This window comes from Engraulis encrasicolus, chromosome 1 (genome assembly GCF_034702125.1).
Source record: "Engraulis encrasicolus isolate BLACKSEA-1 chromosome 1, IST_EnEncr_1.0, whole genome shotgun sequence".
Classification (NCBI taxonomy): domain Eukaryota; kingdom Metazoa; phylum Chordata; class Actinopteri; order Clupeiformes; family Engraulidae; genus Engraulis; species Engraulis encrasicolus.
Window position 1 is genome coordinate 20350847 of NC_085857.1, and position 18831 is coordinate 20369677.

Below are 18831 nucleotides of genomic sequence, written 5' to 3' on the forward strand. Positions count from 1 at the left end.
TAGCACTTTTTAAAAAGTTATTTTTGTTGTTAATGACAACACTAAACATGGAAATGTTTCTTTACTGACAGGTTAGGGGGTTAGTTTGCTTGATATTGGCTTGGACATTGAACATTGGAGTTTGGTATTAAATCGATATTACAAAGTTACCAGCTGGCTACTCAGAAGTCGAGATGGTAAATCCTCAGGGATGTTTACTATCCCTCGTCAAACGTCCGGAGCCGAAAACATTGCGGCCATTCAGTAGCCTACAACTCTTGGCGCCCAGAACACTCGAACCCCACAACATTCTAACACCAAAACTCTCCACCCCAGCTACTCCTCCAACCCCACAATGAACCCAATATGTGCAATATAGGAGACAGGGATCACGACACAGGAAAAACACATTACACAAGAGCACTTTGTCAATACACACAAACACAACAAGATTTTTACATTAGACTACAGGTCGTTACAATATTAAGGTGCAATATTGATGCTGAAGCACAGCTGTCCACATAAGCATAGCCTACATACGTGAGGACATTGCTAACGGATGTGGTTGCCATCAGGCATTTACTAGTGCGTGTCTCTGAACTCTTGACCATGCACTTGAACATTTACAGTAGCTTACTAAATGTGAATTTACAGTTGGCATGACCAGGGCTAAGCTCCAGCAACTGTCTAGCTAGCAGATATCACCTACACCCCCACCCCAACACGCCCCACCACTCACAGGTTTATATGGCAAATACCACCGGACTGCACGCAGGACATGGGCATATGGGATTACATGTTAATGTAATTATACACATGTAATGACCCGTGACCGTGGCCATTAGAACATGTTTTCGCCGACATCTCCACACACAAGGGAGCGAGTCTCAAACGTAAAGTACAGCACAGTACAGTACGGTATGAGGGGCATTCAGGTGCACTTTAAGAGTGAGAAAAGCATGGGTAAATTCCGTGGCTTGACTGGAAATATTGCATGCAGGGCATTTGCCCGCAGGACTGTTTGTGATATTTGGCCTGGCCTACCCCTCAATGGTATCAGTCCTCATGCCACTACAGAGGCCTCTCCAAGACAGTGAGATATAAATGAAGCATTTTGGCGGTTGAAGTCAACATGGTTCATATTACATTACTTAGCCTAAATGTTTTCATATGCTTCATTGTCTCTCTGGATGCTTGGAGGAATAGTCTCCGCTGAAAATGCCTGACACGTTTTTTTTTTAATCCCTGGCCAGCCCTGGTGAATTCTGAAGCCTGGCCTAGGGCCATGTTTCTCCCCACCCATATCCCCTAAACGGTGTAATCATGACCAACACATTATATAGCACTATAGCACACAACCAAATTAATTTGTTTACATCTGGAAGATCAATTTGAGAGTGAGAGTCCCACTGGGAAAGTCCCTTGGCAGACATCAGTCAGGGAGGAAGATGGGGGAGAGTCCGACTTTATTCACTTCCCTCACCCCTCATACACCTAGTGGTACTAGAAGCCTGCAACCTTTGGGCTAGAAGTTCGACTCCTTAAATGCTCGCCCATAGGGCGTTGGTTCTTAACCTGGGTACCCTCTAACGGAATTTTGTCTGCATTGAGGTTGACAAATTATACTTGTGAACACTATATTTAAGCCAAATTAAAACAGACTTTTAAAAGTCCTGAAGTTATTGATTAATGTCTTCAGCAAGAGGCATTATAATTAACCCCTTACATTAATTATTTTAGTGCGTATACTGTTTTAATTGTGGATTGGGAAGTATGGCCTCTCTCGAACACAGATAAGGGGAGCAGCTAATAATGTCTATTTCTGGAGATTCAAAATGGCGGACATGGAGAATATCCACCTTTTCATGTCTGCAAAGTGCAATTTCTCCAGTCATAACGAATTCTTAAAATTTGATGGTGGTAGTAAGTATTTGTAGCCTAGCGCAGCCAGACCCGTACAGCAAAAAGGAGCAAATTCAATTTGCGGTCGCTAGGGGCGTCTAGATTTCTAGGCTAAAGTATTTGTGAAAAATGTAACATTTGTGAATCTCTAACATGAATTCTAGAAATAAACTCCTGAAAATATTACCCATAGCAAAAAGGTTATTACGGACCCCTGCCATAGGGTATTGTTTTGGAGATTTATTTGGGGTTGTCCAGCACAGTCCAGCTCAGCTGCTTCTGCTGCCGTGGGGAGTTAACCTCCATAGTGGTTTGTAGGGATGCACCGATACCACTTTTTTGAAAACCGATACAAGTATGAGTACATTAATGTGTGTACTTGCCGATACCGAGTACCGATACCTTTTACCACCAAAATACAATGAAAATAAATGCATGGCCTTGTTTTTTTCCACCTGTGATATTTTTATTGTCCATTTAAATGTTAGTAAATGTATGAGGTGGCATTTTTTTCCATGCTGCTTTCAAGTCCACAGAACATGACACGATTTTGCATTGTTTTGAGTAATAGTAGTACTCGTAGCTGGTATCGGCAAGTGTTTGACGAGTACGAGTACGAGTATAATGAGCAGTATCGGGTGCCGATACCGATACCAGTATCGGTATCGGTATCGGTGCATCCCTAGTGGTTTGGTCAGCCTATACCAGGCTATTAGGCGGCCTTATATTTCTGAATGTGTGAGTCATCACTGTTGGGGGGCACAGAGCACATGTACTGCACGTCACTAGTGTGGTGGGTGTGAGTGACCCTTTTTTATTCTGACCAGATGACACAATGCTATACGAGCTGCAAGCGCCGTAGTAGGGCAGCCAAGGTGTCGCAAGTGTTGTTGTATTCACTTCTATTAATACACCCAAAAGAAATATTTGCTTGTACGGAAATTCAAGTAGACACAGAGCAGCTTCTCTGGCTTGACACAGAGCTATAGCTATCTGGGCCAGAAATGAATTAAAGTATAGTTATTTTCCCTATCTACTGTATTACCAAAGGCTAGACTGACTTCACGCACAAATCCTGAGATCTTACAAAACATGTTTGGGGGGTACATGTCACCTGCCTTGTAAACATGACTTGACGACATTAACTGTTTGCTCTTTGGCCACTGTGACTAGTAGTTATCCCAGGTCTCTAGTAGCCAGTTAGTCTTTCCACTACCTCATAGTTTTGTTGTCAGTTTTATTCTTTACCATGTGTTAATGCAAGTGCTACAGCCAAAAGATCGGTGTCTAATTATGCAATTTCTTGAATTTAAATACACCAATTTACCGCATAAAAAAGTGGCAAACAAAACAATATGGGCAACTTAATTTCCTTAATTTCCCACGGATGATCAATACTCTACTGTGACACGCCATATGCAAGAATTAAAACAAATTGAGGCAATTGAGACTCAAACTATTACCAGCCAGAGACGGGTTTTACCCGCATTTGGCCGAGGGGCAGACCAACTTCACAGGCAACAAGGCAGGTTTGTCAAGTTTACTAGGCTAGTGTAGTGGGCGAGACCGTTACAGGAAGTAGTTCGACTACGCCACCCCCGGGGGTGGAGCCCCCGGAGGAAATGAATTAGGGGTAGTTACAGATACCCCGGACCAACACACAATGTACCCGCACAATAGATTACCAGGCAATGAATAATTCACAGGTTTGCACATGGAGACAGAAAGTGCAGTGGGTGGTGTGCGTCGCAATGGTGACAATTAATAATTCACGTTAACAGTAAAGTGCGGGGGTGGGCGTGCTGCCACCACACCCGCGGATCTGTAAAATCCCTGCCCCAAAGTATGTTCACTAATTCACAATAGACAACACACCTGGTAGCCTAGGGCCTTAGAACCCACACTATATGTCATACTTTGCCACTAAGGGGCTGGCACGGCTCACAATAGGGCGAATGGCTCAGGATTAACAAAAGAAAAAGTAAAGAAATAGTTCACATAATAAGGCAAACAGAAACAACAAGAAATCAGGCCTGCAAAATAAATCAAAATCCAATTAACACATGCAAGTAAATAAAAATTAGATAATTGTGCAGTGAAATAAAGGTGGGTGTGCTGTCAGCAAACGTAAGAAAACGATCTATAAAAAACACCTGCCCCAAAGTATGTTCACGTTAACAGTAAAGTGCGGGGTCCAGCTCAGTGCACCACACCGGGATCTGTAGGTATGCCCCCACACACCTCACACGCATTCACAACGTAGACAAAACCACACCTGGTAGGCCTAGGGCATTAGGCCTCACACACTCAGGTTGTCATACTTTGCCGAGCTGGACGGCTAACACAATACAGGCACACACACACACACACAGAAAAAGTAAGAACTTCAAGCGCGCCAACGCACACACACAACAAGAAATATAGGCCCATGCAATTTCCCGAATTACACGGAGCAGCAGCCGAAATTAGATAATTGGCGAATGCACACACCAAAAAAAGGCACAGCACCACAAAAGAACGATAAATCAGCAACCATGACGAAAACAACCCGGCTCAGCTCAGTGCCTAACCCACTAGGTACACCCAAACGTGCATCACACAACGGTGGTGTGTTGTCCACTCAATACAACCTGCTGGAGAGGAGAGAGCTCCACCAGCTAGTGGACACCAACACACACAGAACACACACCGACTGAAGTTAGCGCCAAGCAACACACACACAGTCGAATGTCCAATTTCCGAGGTACCGAAAACGGGTTCCCGGCTTCCAGAGCTGACACCACACCCTGGGCTAAAATACATACCATCGTTAGCTCGTGCACCTAAACGCGTGGTGTGTTGGACACGGCCACACGATAATACAACCTGCGAGGGAGGAGGAGGGAAAAGCGCGAGGTAACCGTTGGTGTTGCCGCGAAGGTTAAACCCCATGAAAGGGTGCACCACTTAGCCAAGTTGGAATCACAACCTATAAACAGCGACCACACGCTGAAATATAATGGCCGTCGTTAGCAACCCCGACCAAAACACATCAAGGGCTGGGTACACACAACCACTATAATACGGCGTGCAGGAGACGGGAAAAGACGGCGAGGGGAGAAGTAACGTTGGTATTGGTCCACCAAGGGGAACTTGCCAGGCTTACCGAATATAGCCACTCTAGCAGTGTTTATGAAGAGATTCCCATATAGCCTCTACAGTTAGCTGGGTGACGTGTGCCGCAGACACCCTTAAAGGAGCAGCGCGAGGACAATATACCCCCCACATGTTGAATCGTCGGCCCGACGTGCAGGTTTCTCCCCCCACTCCCAGATCCAAAATTCCATCAAAGTTTGCCACCCCTTCAGGGCAGCCGATGAAACGCGATTAGAGTGTTGTCCGCGTTAGACCGGAAAGTACTACGGGGGCCCTCGCTTGCTAGTGCCACGACCGAGACTGAGGCCCGAACTGCTACGAGGGAAGCCTGCGAAGGCGGTCAGACGCTGCCCTTCGTTTCCTCCTGAGGTGCCACCCTGGGGTGCATGGCTGGTTGCTTTCCGCCAGCATCGCCCACCTGCTCCCCAAGAAGGATTCCATCTTCTTTCGCTCGATAGCTCCCCTGAAGTCGCCCCACAGGGGTAGCCGGTGCCGATGGCCCAGTGTAGTCCCGGCGGCAGGGGGCTCCGGCTCCTTTCAGCATGCTGCGCAGCTTCCGTTGGATCGTTGACGGGGGGATCGTGTACACGGCTCCGGTCTCCGAAGGGGTACGCCCAGTCCACGCTTCCTCCTGAGGTGCCACCTGGGGTGCTGGTTTTCGTCCTCGACCTCGCAGGTTGCGTACATGTGCCTACTTCTAAAACAGCATCTTCACCCGAAGGATATCTGGTCTTCGCGCTGCGCAAACGCTCCCGAGCCCCATCAAATGCTGACTTGAAGCCGGGCCTGATGCTCCTGTCGGCCGCACACTCGACCATGGACCGGTGGCCGAAACTCGGCCCCAGAGCTCTACGGGTAGCTGTGGCTCTTGGCCGAACATAAGGAAGTGTGGCGATTCCCTGTCGCTTGATGCGGGGTGTATAAAACGGTTACCTCCCCGAAGGGGTTCCAGTCGCGCTTCCGAGAGGGTTAGGGTACGCAGGGGTCTTGGATGCGGTTATTTCGCTCGCAGCCGAGGTTGGCCGTTCCCACTTCTAAACAGCTGATACGGTGGTTCACCCGTGACTTCTGGACCCCGTACAGCCGCAAAAGCTGACCATCAGGGTGCCCCTCGAAACAGCGCCCCTGGTCGGAGTGGAGCCGATCCAGGAATTCCGAACCGTAGATTAATCCACACTCGACCATGGGCGACCGTCGAGGCCTCCCGTCCCGGGTGGGACGGCGATGGAATAGCTGTGGCTCTTGGCCGAAGACGTCCGTGCGATCTCCCACCCCCCCCGACGTTGGGCTCCAAAAACGTGAAATCGGCAGGCAAGCTTGCCAGTCGCGGCTTCCGAGGCCGTAGGGTAGCAGGAGGTTGGCACCTAGAGTGCGCGGCAAATCGCTCACGCTTGGCCCTTTGGACTCGTTGGCACTACGGGGTCACTTTTCACACAGCCCGCAAAGCACCCGCAAACTGATGGCGGGTGCCAACCCGGTAGAAATTCAAAGAGCGCCATGGTGTCGACCGCTGGTCGCATGCTGATTGGAGGACGGGCAGCTGGAAAAACCCCGCTGGAGGACTGATCACGGCCACTGTAGTCTCCGGTAAAGGACTCATCGTTCTCCACAAACCGTTTCCACTGCCGCAACAGGTGGGCTCCAAACCAGGGTGACAGACAGCTTTCCACTTTCCTCACGAGGGCCGAGTTGCCTGTAGGTGGCCCATATGCGCGGCAGCAGAGGAGGCCCCTTTGGAACTTTGGCAACAGTCTGCTTCTTGCACACCCACAAACGGCAAAGGGTGGGAGGGCAGCACCGAAACAACCAACTGAGAGGCGTGATGCTCCCCCCGGGACAGCGGTGCTCGGGTTGCAGCTGACCACCGGGGTCCTCTGCTTGCAGAGTGCGGCAGAACCGGCAAGCGTGGAGGAACACTCATCACGAGACACTGACTGAGAAGGTGTAGCACTCTCCATCTCCCTGAGCCGTTTTTCGCGACCGTTTCCACTGCCGCAACAGGATCAGCCAAGGGTGACACTTCCCGGTTCCTCACGAGTAGGCCCGACGCGCGTCCAGAAGGCCAGAATTACCGGGTTAGATTTACCCGAGCGGTACTTTAATTCAAAAACCAAATGATGCAAGCGGTGATGCCCACCCCGGTGTTCGGCCGGTTGCGCCCCGGTCGCTTGGAAGTAGTGAGGTGAAACCGGCAAAGCGTTATTAACAGTGTACAACGACACACTTCTTCTGGCTGAGAGGCTTCGTGCGAAATCTCCCTGAGCCGCTACCTGTTGCCCAATTTTAGGGACCGCTGAACTCGAGCTTCAATAGGTCTGGCTGATTCATATGGGCTGGCCGTCTTAACGTTCTACTGGCGATGCCACCCGGTCGGTACTTTATTCAAAACGTCCACCTGCAATGCTGTGCGGCCCAGTCCGCACCGGCGTCGACCTAAAGGCCCCGAGTTCCGCGTGCCAGTAGTGAGTTGACTCAAGGGGTTATTATCAGTAACACACTCCTCTGGCCCTTGAGTTCCTCAAAACTTCTTTCGCAATCCTCTGACCATGCATCAAGAACTGCTGCCCCGAGGCCTCCGACGGGAACCGCGCCCAGTCCGTTCAAGGTGGCGTCGACCAATCGATGGGCAAAGTCGCGTACGCAGTACCGGCGCCGACACGAGCTTTGCGAATCTTCTTTCGACGACCATCGTCGATAATAGCTGGCAAAGCCTAGGAACGATCGGAGCTCCGACACATGGCAGGTCGGCGCCATGTGGCCACTGCCTCCCACCTTGGCATAGCCTAGGGTCGGTAGACACAGACACCACTGCCTCCACCTTGCTCGGTAGAGACACCGTGAGAGATCACATGTCCCAAGTACTGAACCTCCGGCTTAAAGAACGCGCACTTCCTAATTTAGCCTTCAGCCCCTCCCGACTGCAACCGGGTCAAGACCATCTCCAGGCGCTGTAGATGTTGCGCCACGGTGGACGAGAAGATCACGATGTCGTCAAGATACAGTAGAACGGAATGACACTGTTGGTCGCCGAACATACGTTGCATTAATCGTTGAAATGTACCTGGTGCATTGCACAGGCCAAAAGGCATTCTGTTCCATTCGAACAACCCGAAGGGGGTACAGAATGCCGTTTTGGCCCGATCACCTTCTGTCACGGGGACTTGGTTGTACCCACTGGCTAAGTCCATCGTAGAAAACCAGCGGGCACCTGCCAACATGTCCAATGTCTCCTCGATCCGAGGAAGCGGAAAGGCGTCCTTCCGAGTTCGGGCATTTAACGGCGATAGTCGACACAGAGTCGCAAGCTCCCATCCTTCTTCCGGACTAGAACAATGGAGAAGCGAATGGACTACTGCTTTCTCTGATGACCCTTCGCCTGGAGGAGCTGGTTTGATATGGGTTTTTACGGCCTCGTAGTCGGAGGGGGCAATGCGCCTGTAACGCTGCCGGACCGGTGTCGGATCCAACAGCGGGATGTCGTGCGAGATTAGGGAAGTGCAACCCAAGTCGCCCTCATGGGCGGAGAAGAACGAAGAGTACCTCAGAAGCAGGGCCCGGACCTCAGCCTGTTCCTCGGCAGGCAGGGGTAACAAGTCCACTGCGCGGATTTGTGTCTCCAAAGGCGACGGGGCAGGCGCCTGAGGGTCAGTAATGGCGGCCACGGAACGGACCTCCACCACGTCCCGTGGCAAGCTGATGATCGACACAGCATTCACCTGTCCGAGTCTAGTACGAGGGTACAGCAGGACGTCCGTACAACCGACGTTAAAACTACAGGAATCTGCACCAAGCCACGGGTCACCTGCACCAAGGCAGGGGACACCAGCAACCCCCGGGCAACCCCCGGTCCGTCGGCTCAAAGAGGGTTCCAAGCCTGAATGTTGCTCAGGGCAGGTGGCAGGAATCAACTTCATGGTCCCCCCCCGGAACCCGCCATGGCGCACGGCCCCGGACATTCACCACGCCGCTGGTATCGGGGGTTGGGCCGGATTTCAGCCTGATGACAGTGTTGCAGCGCTTTCAGCACCGGTCGAGGGGCAGTTGACACTGATGGGAGATCGAAAAGCGTGGGACCGTGCCGCCCAAAAAGTTCCTTATAACACTTGCCGATAACATTCATACCAAGAACCCCAGGGACCACGGAAGCCGTGCCCCCTGGGGGGTCGCGAACGACCAGAACACCGCAATTAGGCATACTCTTCCCGCAAAGCTCAATATTCAGCTCCAAGTAGCCCAAGTAAGGAATCTCTAGGCCGTTGGCCGCTCGGAGCTGCAGCCAGTGACATGAGCGTAACCGCTCCTGCCCCATAGATTCGAAGTTGGCAGCAAAGAAACTTTCAGTGACGGTGGACACCATAGACCCAGTGTCAATGAGACAGGGGACCTGAACCCCGCCCATCCGACGAGCAGATGTGGACAGTAGAAAGTAACGCCTCGGCGGCATTGGCGGGGGCAAGGGCATTACGTGAGCCAAGAGAGGCCCCCCCCGGACTGTGACTCCTCAGTCCGGTGGGCGTCAGTTTCCCGAGGGCTGATTCGGTTGGAGGGGCCCATTCTCCCGTAAACCCGGAGCCTCTACGGAGGGTGCTTGTGGGGGCCCCACCACTCGTTCTCCGTCACAATCCGCAGCAATATGGCCTGTCGCACGACAGCGCCAGCAGACAAGGGGTCCCTCCCGAGGAGACCGACCTCGCCTCCGTGGCTCCCCCTGTGTGGCCGCACCCCGAGAAAAATGCTGCAACTGAGCCTGTTGATTTTGCACCATTTCCATGAGCTTCGCCATGTCGGCCTGCAACTTCTCCATATCAGATCTGGTCGGCGGCCCACCACGGGGATCCATGCTTACGGCGCAAGAGGTACCAGGGACCCCAAGGGAGCGATCGAGTGAAGACAAGGAAAAGCTACGCGGCCGCTGCGGTTCGGCGGCGCCCTCCCGTTCCCAACGCATGGCTTCCTTACGCACCGCGATCAAGTGGCTAACGGCGTGGTCCGAATGAAACTCTTCAAGTGACGACGCAAGGCGCCCTCGTTAACATGCTCCACAAACTGATCACGCAGAAGAACGTCAGCGTTAAGAATTCCCTCAGGCGCATTTCGTCTAACCTTATCAATAAGGGTCATTAATGCGATTGAAAACTCTAGCAATGTCTCTCCCTCTTGCTGTTTTCTCGAAAAGAACGCCTCCTGCAAGGCCACGTATGACTGTGGGCAACCGTAAAGCTCCTGTAAAATTTCAAAAATTTTCTCTGGGTTTTCTTTTTCTTCTTCTCTCGGCCTATAGCGGATCTCATCCCGTGCCTCGCCATCCAAGTGATCGTAAAGAAAATAGGCTCTCTCGGCAGCAGAAAAATGGCGCGCCCCCCGCATACATGCCTCCGCCTCCTCCTTCCACGCCTCGATACTTATGCCCCCATTTCCCCTAAACAATGGGCACTTCTTTTCCCTTGGGACAAAGACCAAACGTTCTGTAGCGGGCCCTGCCGGGGCGCTACCATTTACTGTGCTCGTACTTGTGGCCCGCTGGGCGAGGGAGGCCTTTAAGCGCTCATTCTCGGCTCTTACCTCAGCCAACTCATCCCTAACCTCTTGTGCGTCCCGCGACATGCTGCGGAAACCGATCAGACAAATTTGGAAAATGCAAAAACTCACAGGGATGGCTGGTCCAAATCTCGAGAGAGGGGCGGTCTCCCAACCTCGGCTGCTGCTCCGCTTCTACAGGAAAAACACAAACTCACAGCGCTTATTCAGTGGTGCTCTCACTTTCAACCAACCACATACATACACTCATTCAACCATTGACCATATGACAAATTTCTATTACAAAGAGTGACAAAACAAAAAACCTAAAAAAATGTAACAGTGTCTCTGCTCCTATGCCAATCCTGCCCGACTATAAGCCAAAATGTAGTGGGCGAGACCGTTACAGGAAGTAGTTCGACTACGCCACCCCCGGGGGTGGAGCCCCCGGAGGAAATGAATTAGGGGTAGTTACAGATACCCCGGACCAACACACAATGTACCCGCACAATAGATTACCAGGCAAACACAGGTTCGTGCACAATGGAGACAGAGACAGTGGTGACAATTAATAATTCAAATCTTTATTATTGTTTTGCGTTATAAAAATATATTCTTCTCACTCTCTGTAATAAATATAAAAAATTACTCACAATTCGTAAAGTGCAGTGGGGTGGGTGTGCTGTCGCAATCACCCGCGGATCTATAAACACCTGCCCCAAAGTATGTTCACGTTAACAGTAAAGTGCGGGGGTGGGCGTGCTTGCCACCACACCCGCGGATCTGTAAATACCTGCCCCAAAGTATGTTCACTAATTCACAATAGACAACACACCTGGTAGGCCTAGGGCCTTAGAACCCACACTCAGGTTGTCATACTTTGCCACTAGGGGCTGGCACGGCTAACACAATAGGGCGAATGGCACACCTCAGGATTAACAAAAGAAAAAGTAAAGAAATAGTTCACAAGAAACAGAAATAATTCACGGCAAACAGAAACAACAAGAAATCATAGCAAACCATGCAAAATAAATCAAAATCCAATTAACACATGCAAGTAAATAAGAAATTAGATAATTGGATGAAATAAAGAAAAAAAAGGAAATTAGGCACAGCAAACGAAAGAAAACGAAAATCAAAACATGAGGTAAACCAACCCCCCGAGGCTCAGCTCAGTGCAGTCCCCTAGGTATCCCCCACACACCTCACACGCACCAACGTACATACACGCACACACACTGTGGAATGGCTCTCACACCAGCTCACACCGAGCCGAGCGCCCACACACACACACACACACACACACACACACACACACACACACTGAACTAAGCGCGCCAACGCACACACACACACACGAATGTCCAATTTCCCGAGGCCGGAGCAGCAGCCGAGATACGGGTTCCCGGCTTCCAGAGGCACCACACCACCGGGGCTAAAAGTCGCCGCTCGTGCACCTAAACGCGTGGTGTGTCTGACCACGGCTACACGAATACAACCTGCGAGGGAGGAGGAGAGCGTTAGCCAAGCTAGTAGGACACCCACTATCACACGATTCTGCTGCCGAGAGGTTACCTTACCCGGAGATGAGGGTGCACCGATGCGCGATTCTCACAGTCGGAGTGCCAATACAGAGGTACCGGCCGAGGCGCCGGTAGCGACCACACGCTGAAACCATAATAATGGCCGTCGTTAGCAACCATGGTACGAAAACAAACAGTCAGGGCTGGGTAAAGGCACAAGCTAACCCACTATAATACATACCGGCGTGCAGGAGACGGGAAAAGCGCGAGGTAACCGTTGGTATTGTCCACCGAAGCCCTTGCCAGTGGAGAAGCAAGAGATCACTCTAGCCAAGTTGGAATCACAACCTATAGAACAGCAGACGCGAAGTTAGCCACTAGCTGCTGGCTAGCACATAAACAGCGACAAGAAATGGTCCACATACTCACGAGGACAAGAAATGGTCCACATCTCCTAGATCTGAACTGGACACCGCACTCCTCTCGACGGCGAGGGGAGAAGCAACCACAGCATTCGCCGGTGGCGATGAAACGCGCAAAGGGGAACTTTGCAGGCTTACCGAATACTAGCCACTGGCAGTGTTTATGAAGAGACTTCCCATAAGCCTCTACGAGCGGCGTGGTGACGTGTGCCGCAGCGTCAGACTTCCCTTAAAGGAGCAGCGCTCCATTACACTAGCAAAACATGGGTGACATACTACTACTACTATTACAAGTACAACGACTACTACTACAACTACTACAAGCAGTCTAGTTTTGAGTAATAGCAAAACATATTGAAGTTTTCGGAATCGTGGTTTTAGTCTCCCTTTGTAGTCATCTAAAGTTGCTTATTGTAAGCTCTTTTTTAGCGCTATCATACAGTTATAATAACAACATTTTGCTCTGTTTGACATTCAAACATTATGACCAGTGGCCAAGTAACACTGGATGAAGTAAGACCGTAACAATTTGTCAATTTTATTACCACTATATAAACTTTTCAACACACTAGTTAAAGTATTAAAGTTGAACTGTTTTTAGTCCGTGAAGCAGGTGACGTAGAAAGAGAGGAGTATAGAGTTTGATCACCACTCATCTAGGCCTATGTCTCACGCAGAGAACTACACACAGATACGTCTTGCACGACACGACTGAAAATAATTCTCGTCACCACCATCTGATGGTGCAATAGGACAGTGATGTTAGTTTTGCTTTGTGTGGCAGACTAGTGCTTATAGTGCTTATTGACGACAGTTGTAATGGTAGAATTTCTCCCTTTTCTGGCCAGTGCTGCACTGAAACTTCATTGCAACACGACTCTAGTTTTGCTCTGTGTGACAGACTAGTAGTGTTTTTTTAATGGAAACAGTAGCACGATTTCTCCCTTTTCTGGCTTATAACATAATTGCAACTCGACCCTAGTTGAACTTCGGTGGAAGAAATTGGCAAATGCCTGGTATTTTTGCCAGGGGGTAATCTGGCATACAGGCCATTTTTCTGGTGGACTGTCAGTCTTCAGAGGCCAATGCTTTAGGGTTTATTGTTTTTTTGTTGTTATTTATTTATTTTCATTTTTTTTCCATCGAGACCGGCTGACAAATTGAATAGGCTGGCCTTTCGTTCCATCTTAAAAATGCATAGACAGCGGACTGAGCATATCATAATATAGTATACCGGGACGTTTTTTGGTACGACCAGGCCCTTTTTGGTCTCAGTCCAGCTCTGATTTTAGCCATCAGTCTCCAGTTACTGTTGCTGATATATTTGCGGTTGGACGCTTTTATCAATTATGCGCCATCTGCTCGCATTATAACACACCGTCACTGTGTTTACTCATGCATTTCCCCTCAGAGACATGTATGTACACAGAGACAGTCATGTACTGTACGCACGCACACATGCAAACACACACACACACACACACACACACACACACACACACACACACACACACACACACACACACACACACACACACACACACACACACGCATGCATGGTCTTGGCTGAGACTACGAGCCATTCCTCAGTGCATGTGTAGCATTAGATTTCCTGTGGGGTAATATAATCTTTCCTGAATCACACAGAAAACCAATTTGTCAGCCCCACACATCTAGGCCTATCTCCACCCCATGCTCAAACGGCTTCTGTCCTGGTTGAACTCCCAGGAAAAAAAGGCAGTAGCTCGCACTGCTGATGATCCAACCGACCAACAGACAAGGCAATAAACAAGTACGAATGTTTGCAGAAGGCAGTATCGCATATGGGTGTTAAGTGTTTAATATTAATTAAAGTAACCATCATTTTCTCAGCTACATGAATCTGTAAGTTTCCTGTCTGTAATAAATTACTGAGACAAAGGAGGAGAGTTTCTCACTAAACGTGTTGCTGGGTTTGTTTTGCTGTCGTTGTTTGTTTACATTAGCATGTGATTTATGACCAGGAAATGGTTTTGTAAGTACATACAACAACCCTGGAAGCCTGTGGGTCACAGACCCCCAGGTGATAATCCTTTAAAATATTCAGTTGCACAAACAGAAATTTGAAGAAAAAATAAAGAGAAGGAAACCCAACAACCAGTACTACAACCATGATTGTAACATGATGACAGATAGCACAAAGCACTAAGACATACTGTTCTGTTCAGATGTTCGATATATTAATTTCATTTTTTCGTGCGAAACTCATTGCACAGACCCAGCCCAGCCCAGGGGTTAGTCTGGGTCCTTGCCACGTCCCGACCTCTCCCACCCTCTCAGCTTGCCTAGCAGGATAAGCACACCGCGCTGCCATGGGTCAGATCAGTGTGCCAGGCATACTTTGATTGATAGGGAGCGTCGCTAAATTTAGAGTGCATGTGAGCACATTTACCAGAATAACAGATAACAGTCTAGTCAAGCCGGGAACGCGGCCAGGGTATCCAGTCGCCCACCTACCTGTGTGTGTGAAAGGCCCTGGTGTGGTTATGACAAATTAGCTTTCTGTCCTAAAGCGACACCTCGGAGGTCGTTTAAGTGTTTCCAAGCTACTGTAGGAGAAAACGTACCAGGCTAATGCCTAGCCTTCGGAAATACAAAATGGTGAAATATTGTGGCCAACTGTTAGGGACAGGTCTTGGACCTAAAGCAAAAATGGTCCAAATATAGAAAAGAAGTTCTGCACACTTCAGTTTTTATTTATGTGCCCCTCAGATAAGACATTTCAAGCACGCACAGGTCATTAAAAACAGGGAGAGCTTCGGTGAGTATTCAGTGAAGTTTCCAGTGCAGTTTTCATGATCATGTCGCAAGAACTGATTTAGTATCAGTTTGGGGCCAGGTTATGTACCATTCGCAAATCCTACTAATTTGGTAAATTTGCAAAATACAGTAGGGACAAACTTTTTAAAAAAATGTATAGGCTACTCAACACTAAAGGGCACAATATCAGTCGGACAAACAAATCAAATTTTTCAGTTTTTCTGATTTTGCTTTGGATAGGTATGGGTTTGAGTAAAACACACATTGTTATTTCATTCTATAAACTACCAACAACATTTCCTCCGAATTTCAAAAGAAAATATTGTCATTTAGATAATTTATTTGCAGAAAATCTCAAATGGTTAAAATAACACAGGAGATGGAATGTTTCCAAATCCCAAAAAAGGCAAAGAAAACAAGGTGATATTAACTTACAAACAACACAATAGTACTGTATTAACTTGGGAAGAGTTCAGAAATCATCATTTGCAACGATGAATTTCTCCAGGTCTCTAGCTAACCATTAGATGACCAGGTGTTGGATTAGATGTGAAATTTGTCCAAGGATCGATGATGATCTGAGGGTGCTTCAGCAAGGCTGAAATGGGTCAGATTTATCTTTGCAAAAGGCGCCTCTCTGAAGCCACATACAAATTTACATTGGGCCAAGATTTGTTTCCTAATGTTCTGACAACACTTACGAACACTAAGGACTGTTTCTTTATTCCAGGACTGGTGCAATAATTCAAGTTGCTGAGCTTGGTTTGATGGCTTGTGACTATCCAGCTTCCTATTGATTGATTAGTTTTCAAGGGGGTTCGGGCCTGGAGTTTGGGCTGACCATGTCAGGGTATTGATCTGGTGGTCTTCCAACCACACCTTGATTGGCCAAGCTGAGTGGCTGGAGCATTGTCCTTTTCTCAAAAACAGTCCTCAGTGTTCGGGAGTGTTGTCAGAACATTAGGAAACAAGTGTTGGCCCAAGGTAACTTTGTATGTGGGTTCAGAGACGTGTCGTTTGCAAAGATGAATCTGACCGATTTCAGCCTTGCTGAAGCACCCTCAGATCATCACCAATCCTTGGCCAAATTTCACATCTAATCCAACACCTGGTCATCTAATGGTTAGCTAGAGACCTGGAGAGGTCTATGATCCACAGTATCTTGCACCTGCTGTGATATTTGGCTGAGAATAGGTGATTATCTGAGGGTGCTTCACCAAGGCTGAAATCGGTGAAATTCATCGTTGCAAATGATGATTTCTGAACTCTTTCCAAGTTAATACATTACGATTATATTGTTCTAAAGTTAATATCATCTTGTTTTCTTTGCCTTTTTTGAGATTTGGAAACATTGCATCTTATGTGTTATTTTGACCATTTTGAGATTTTCTGCAAATAAATGATCTAAATGACAATATTTTCTTTCGAAATTCGGAGGAAATGTAGTTGGTAGTTTATAGAATGAAATGACAATGTTTGTTTTACTCAAACACATACCTATAGCCTATACCCATAGCAAAATCAGGAAAACAGAACATTTCGAAGTGGTCTCTCAATTTTTTCCACGGCTGTATATGTCTGTTGACTTTGGGGGTTTGTGGATGGTAATATGTGACAATATAAAGTAAATCTGCACTTTATGTGCATGCACTATAGTGGTTTTCTTAAACTACTGTGTTTGCCGAACAGAAAGGGAAAAAAAGCTGAACCCACAACCCTGACCACAACATGTAACCAACACATTTCAAAGTGGGTTTTTTTCACACTCATTTTTTCGCTCTCTTTCTGTCTCTTCATTACAGCGGGAATGTTCTAGACATAAATATTAAGCTATTGAAAATACTGTTAATATATTTCAAAGAAGAAAAAAAAGATTAAAAATATGTCTCATCTCTCCTCTCTCTCTCTCTATCCATTACAGTGCCACAGTGCCCGATAGCCTCGACAAGAAGGCCCTTGGTCCCCTGGGAGCGCACCTGAGCGGCGTGGCCCAGAACGCACTGCTCCTGAGTCCCGCCAGCCTCCAGCTCGCCCAGCTCCAGGCCCAGCTCGCACTGCAGCGCATCAAGTTGGCCCAGAGCGCCGCCGTGGGAGGCAACGCCGCGGCCGCCAACGCCGCCACCTCGGTCCTCAACCAGGTCCTCTCCAATGTGGCCATGTCCCAGCCGCTGTTCAACCCGCTCCGGGGCTCCGCAGCCATGGTGAGTGGATCGCAGGCCGGACACAGTCACGGTCACGCCACTGCCGGGGGCTTCCCGAACAACACGCTGGCATTCCCGCCGCCGAACTCCGGGGCCCTGGGGACGCTGGTGGGCGGAGGGTTCCCCCATAAACCTCATCCGGGAGGAGGTGGTGGAGGAGGAGGAGGGGGAGGAGGAGGGATACGGCTCAACCACTCTGCGACAAACCCAACCCAGGGACCTGGACTGAAGGAGTACGGGAAGAAAGGGCCGACGTTCTCTGTGGACGCAGACCACCAAGCTCAGTATGGCTACATGGGAGGAGCATCCGGGCCGTCCAACAAAGGAAACGAGGTGCAATACAACACACAGGGCAAAAACAACCAGGGAGGAGGATACCAGAGGGATTACTTTGCTCCTGAGTCTCAGGGACAAATGGCTAGTTTTGGGGGTAGTGGAAATGGAAACAGTGGTCAAACCCTGGAGGCCTTTCAGGGACCAGGTCAAAAGGAGTCCTGGAAACACCAAGGAGGATTTTCCCATGGCGGGAAAATGGATGTGTCGTCTGGAGGAGTTGGCGGCGGTAGCGGTGCAGGAGGAGGTGGTGGCGGTGGCGGCACCGGCTGGGTGCCTGGACCTGTTGGGCAGCAGTTCCGTCCCAGATTGGAACTTTACAACCCAGAAGAGCCGACGGCGGACCCCAAGTTCTGCAGCCCGGCTGGTGGCGGCAGCGGCGTTGGTCCCGGGTTCGGGGTTTCCGGCGGAACGCAGGGATTTGTGGGGTATCCTGCGCCTCAGCAGCTGCAGGGTGGGGAGGACGTGGCCAGGCTGATCGGAAGCCCCACCCCTCTACAGCCCCACCAGCTCAACGACTTTCACGGTGCCACACCGACACAGCTGCCACACCAATGCACCATCTGCGACAAGAAAGTCTACAATCTAAAGGTGGGTCATGCTAAAGGAATGCAAGGGGGCCCAAAGATCTTGCACATGTTACAACTTTCTTGCGGCGCAGCATTGAGATGTTGTGAAAGAGCTAGCTCCCCACGTCACAAGTTGAAATAACGGCCATGGCATAGTACTGTATGTCCCTTTCCTATAGTAGGCTACGCACTGTGCACACTATTTAACACCATGAGAGGATTTGTAAGGTTGATGTAAAACTTCAGGGGCTACAAAGGGGTCTGAGTGTAAATTTAGGCCAAGCCAAACAAATGATGGGTCATTCTCTCTGGGGGGTATGTGAATAGCACAGATGTAAGTGTGATGTTTTCACACGTCTGACCAGAAGGCTTTAGGGGTCTCCTTTTAGCCACTGTGCCCCCCACCCCTGAGACTGTTGTCTCACTCACTGTTTGCCTTCCAGCTTGGCCA

General features: G+C 49.2%; 1 protein-coding gene across 4 annotated transcripts in view; it reads left to right on the forward strand.

The window, feature by feature from the left end:
• The window catches only part of rbm20 (RNA binding motif protein 20), an 84692-nt gene that overhangs the window by 45077 nt on the left and 20784 nt on the right, over positions 1-18831 (forward strand). For all 4 annotated transcript variants that reach the window (XM_063198676.1, XM_063198685.1, XM_063198703.1 and 1 more), the window contains exon 2: positions 17199-18402. In XM_063198676.1, coding sequence (XP_063054746.1) covers positions 17199-18402 — 1204 coding nt within the window. The remainder of the gene's footprint in view (positions 1-17198; positions 18403-18831) is intronic.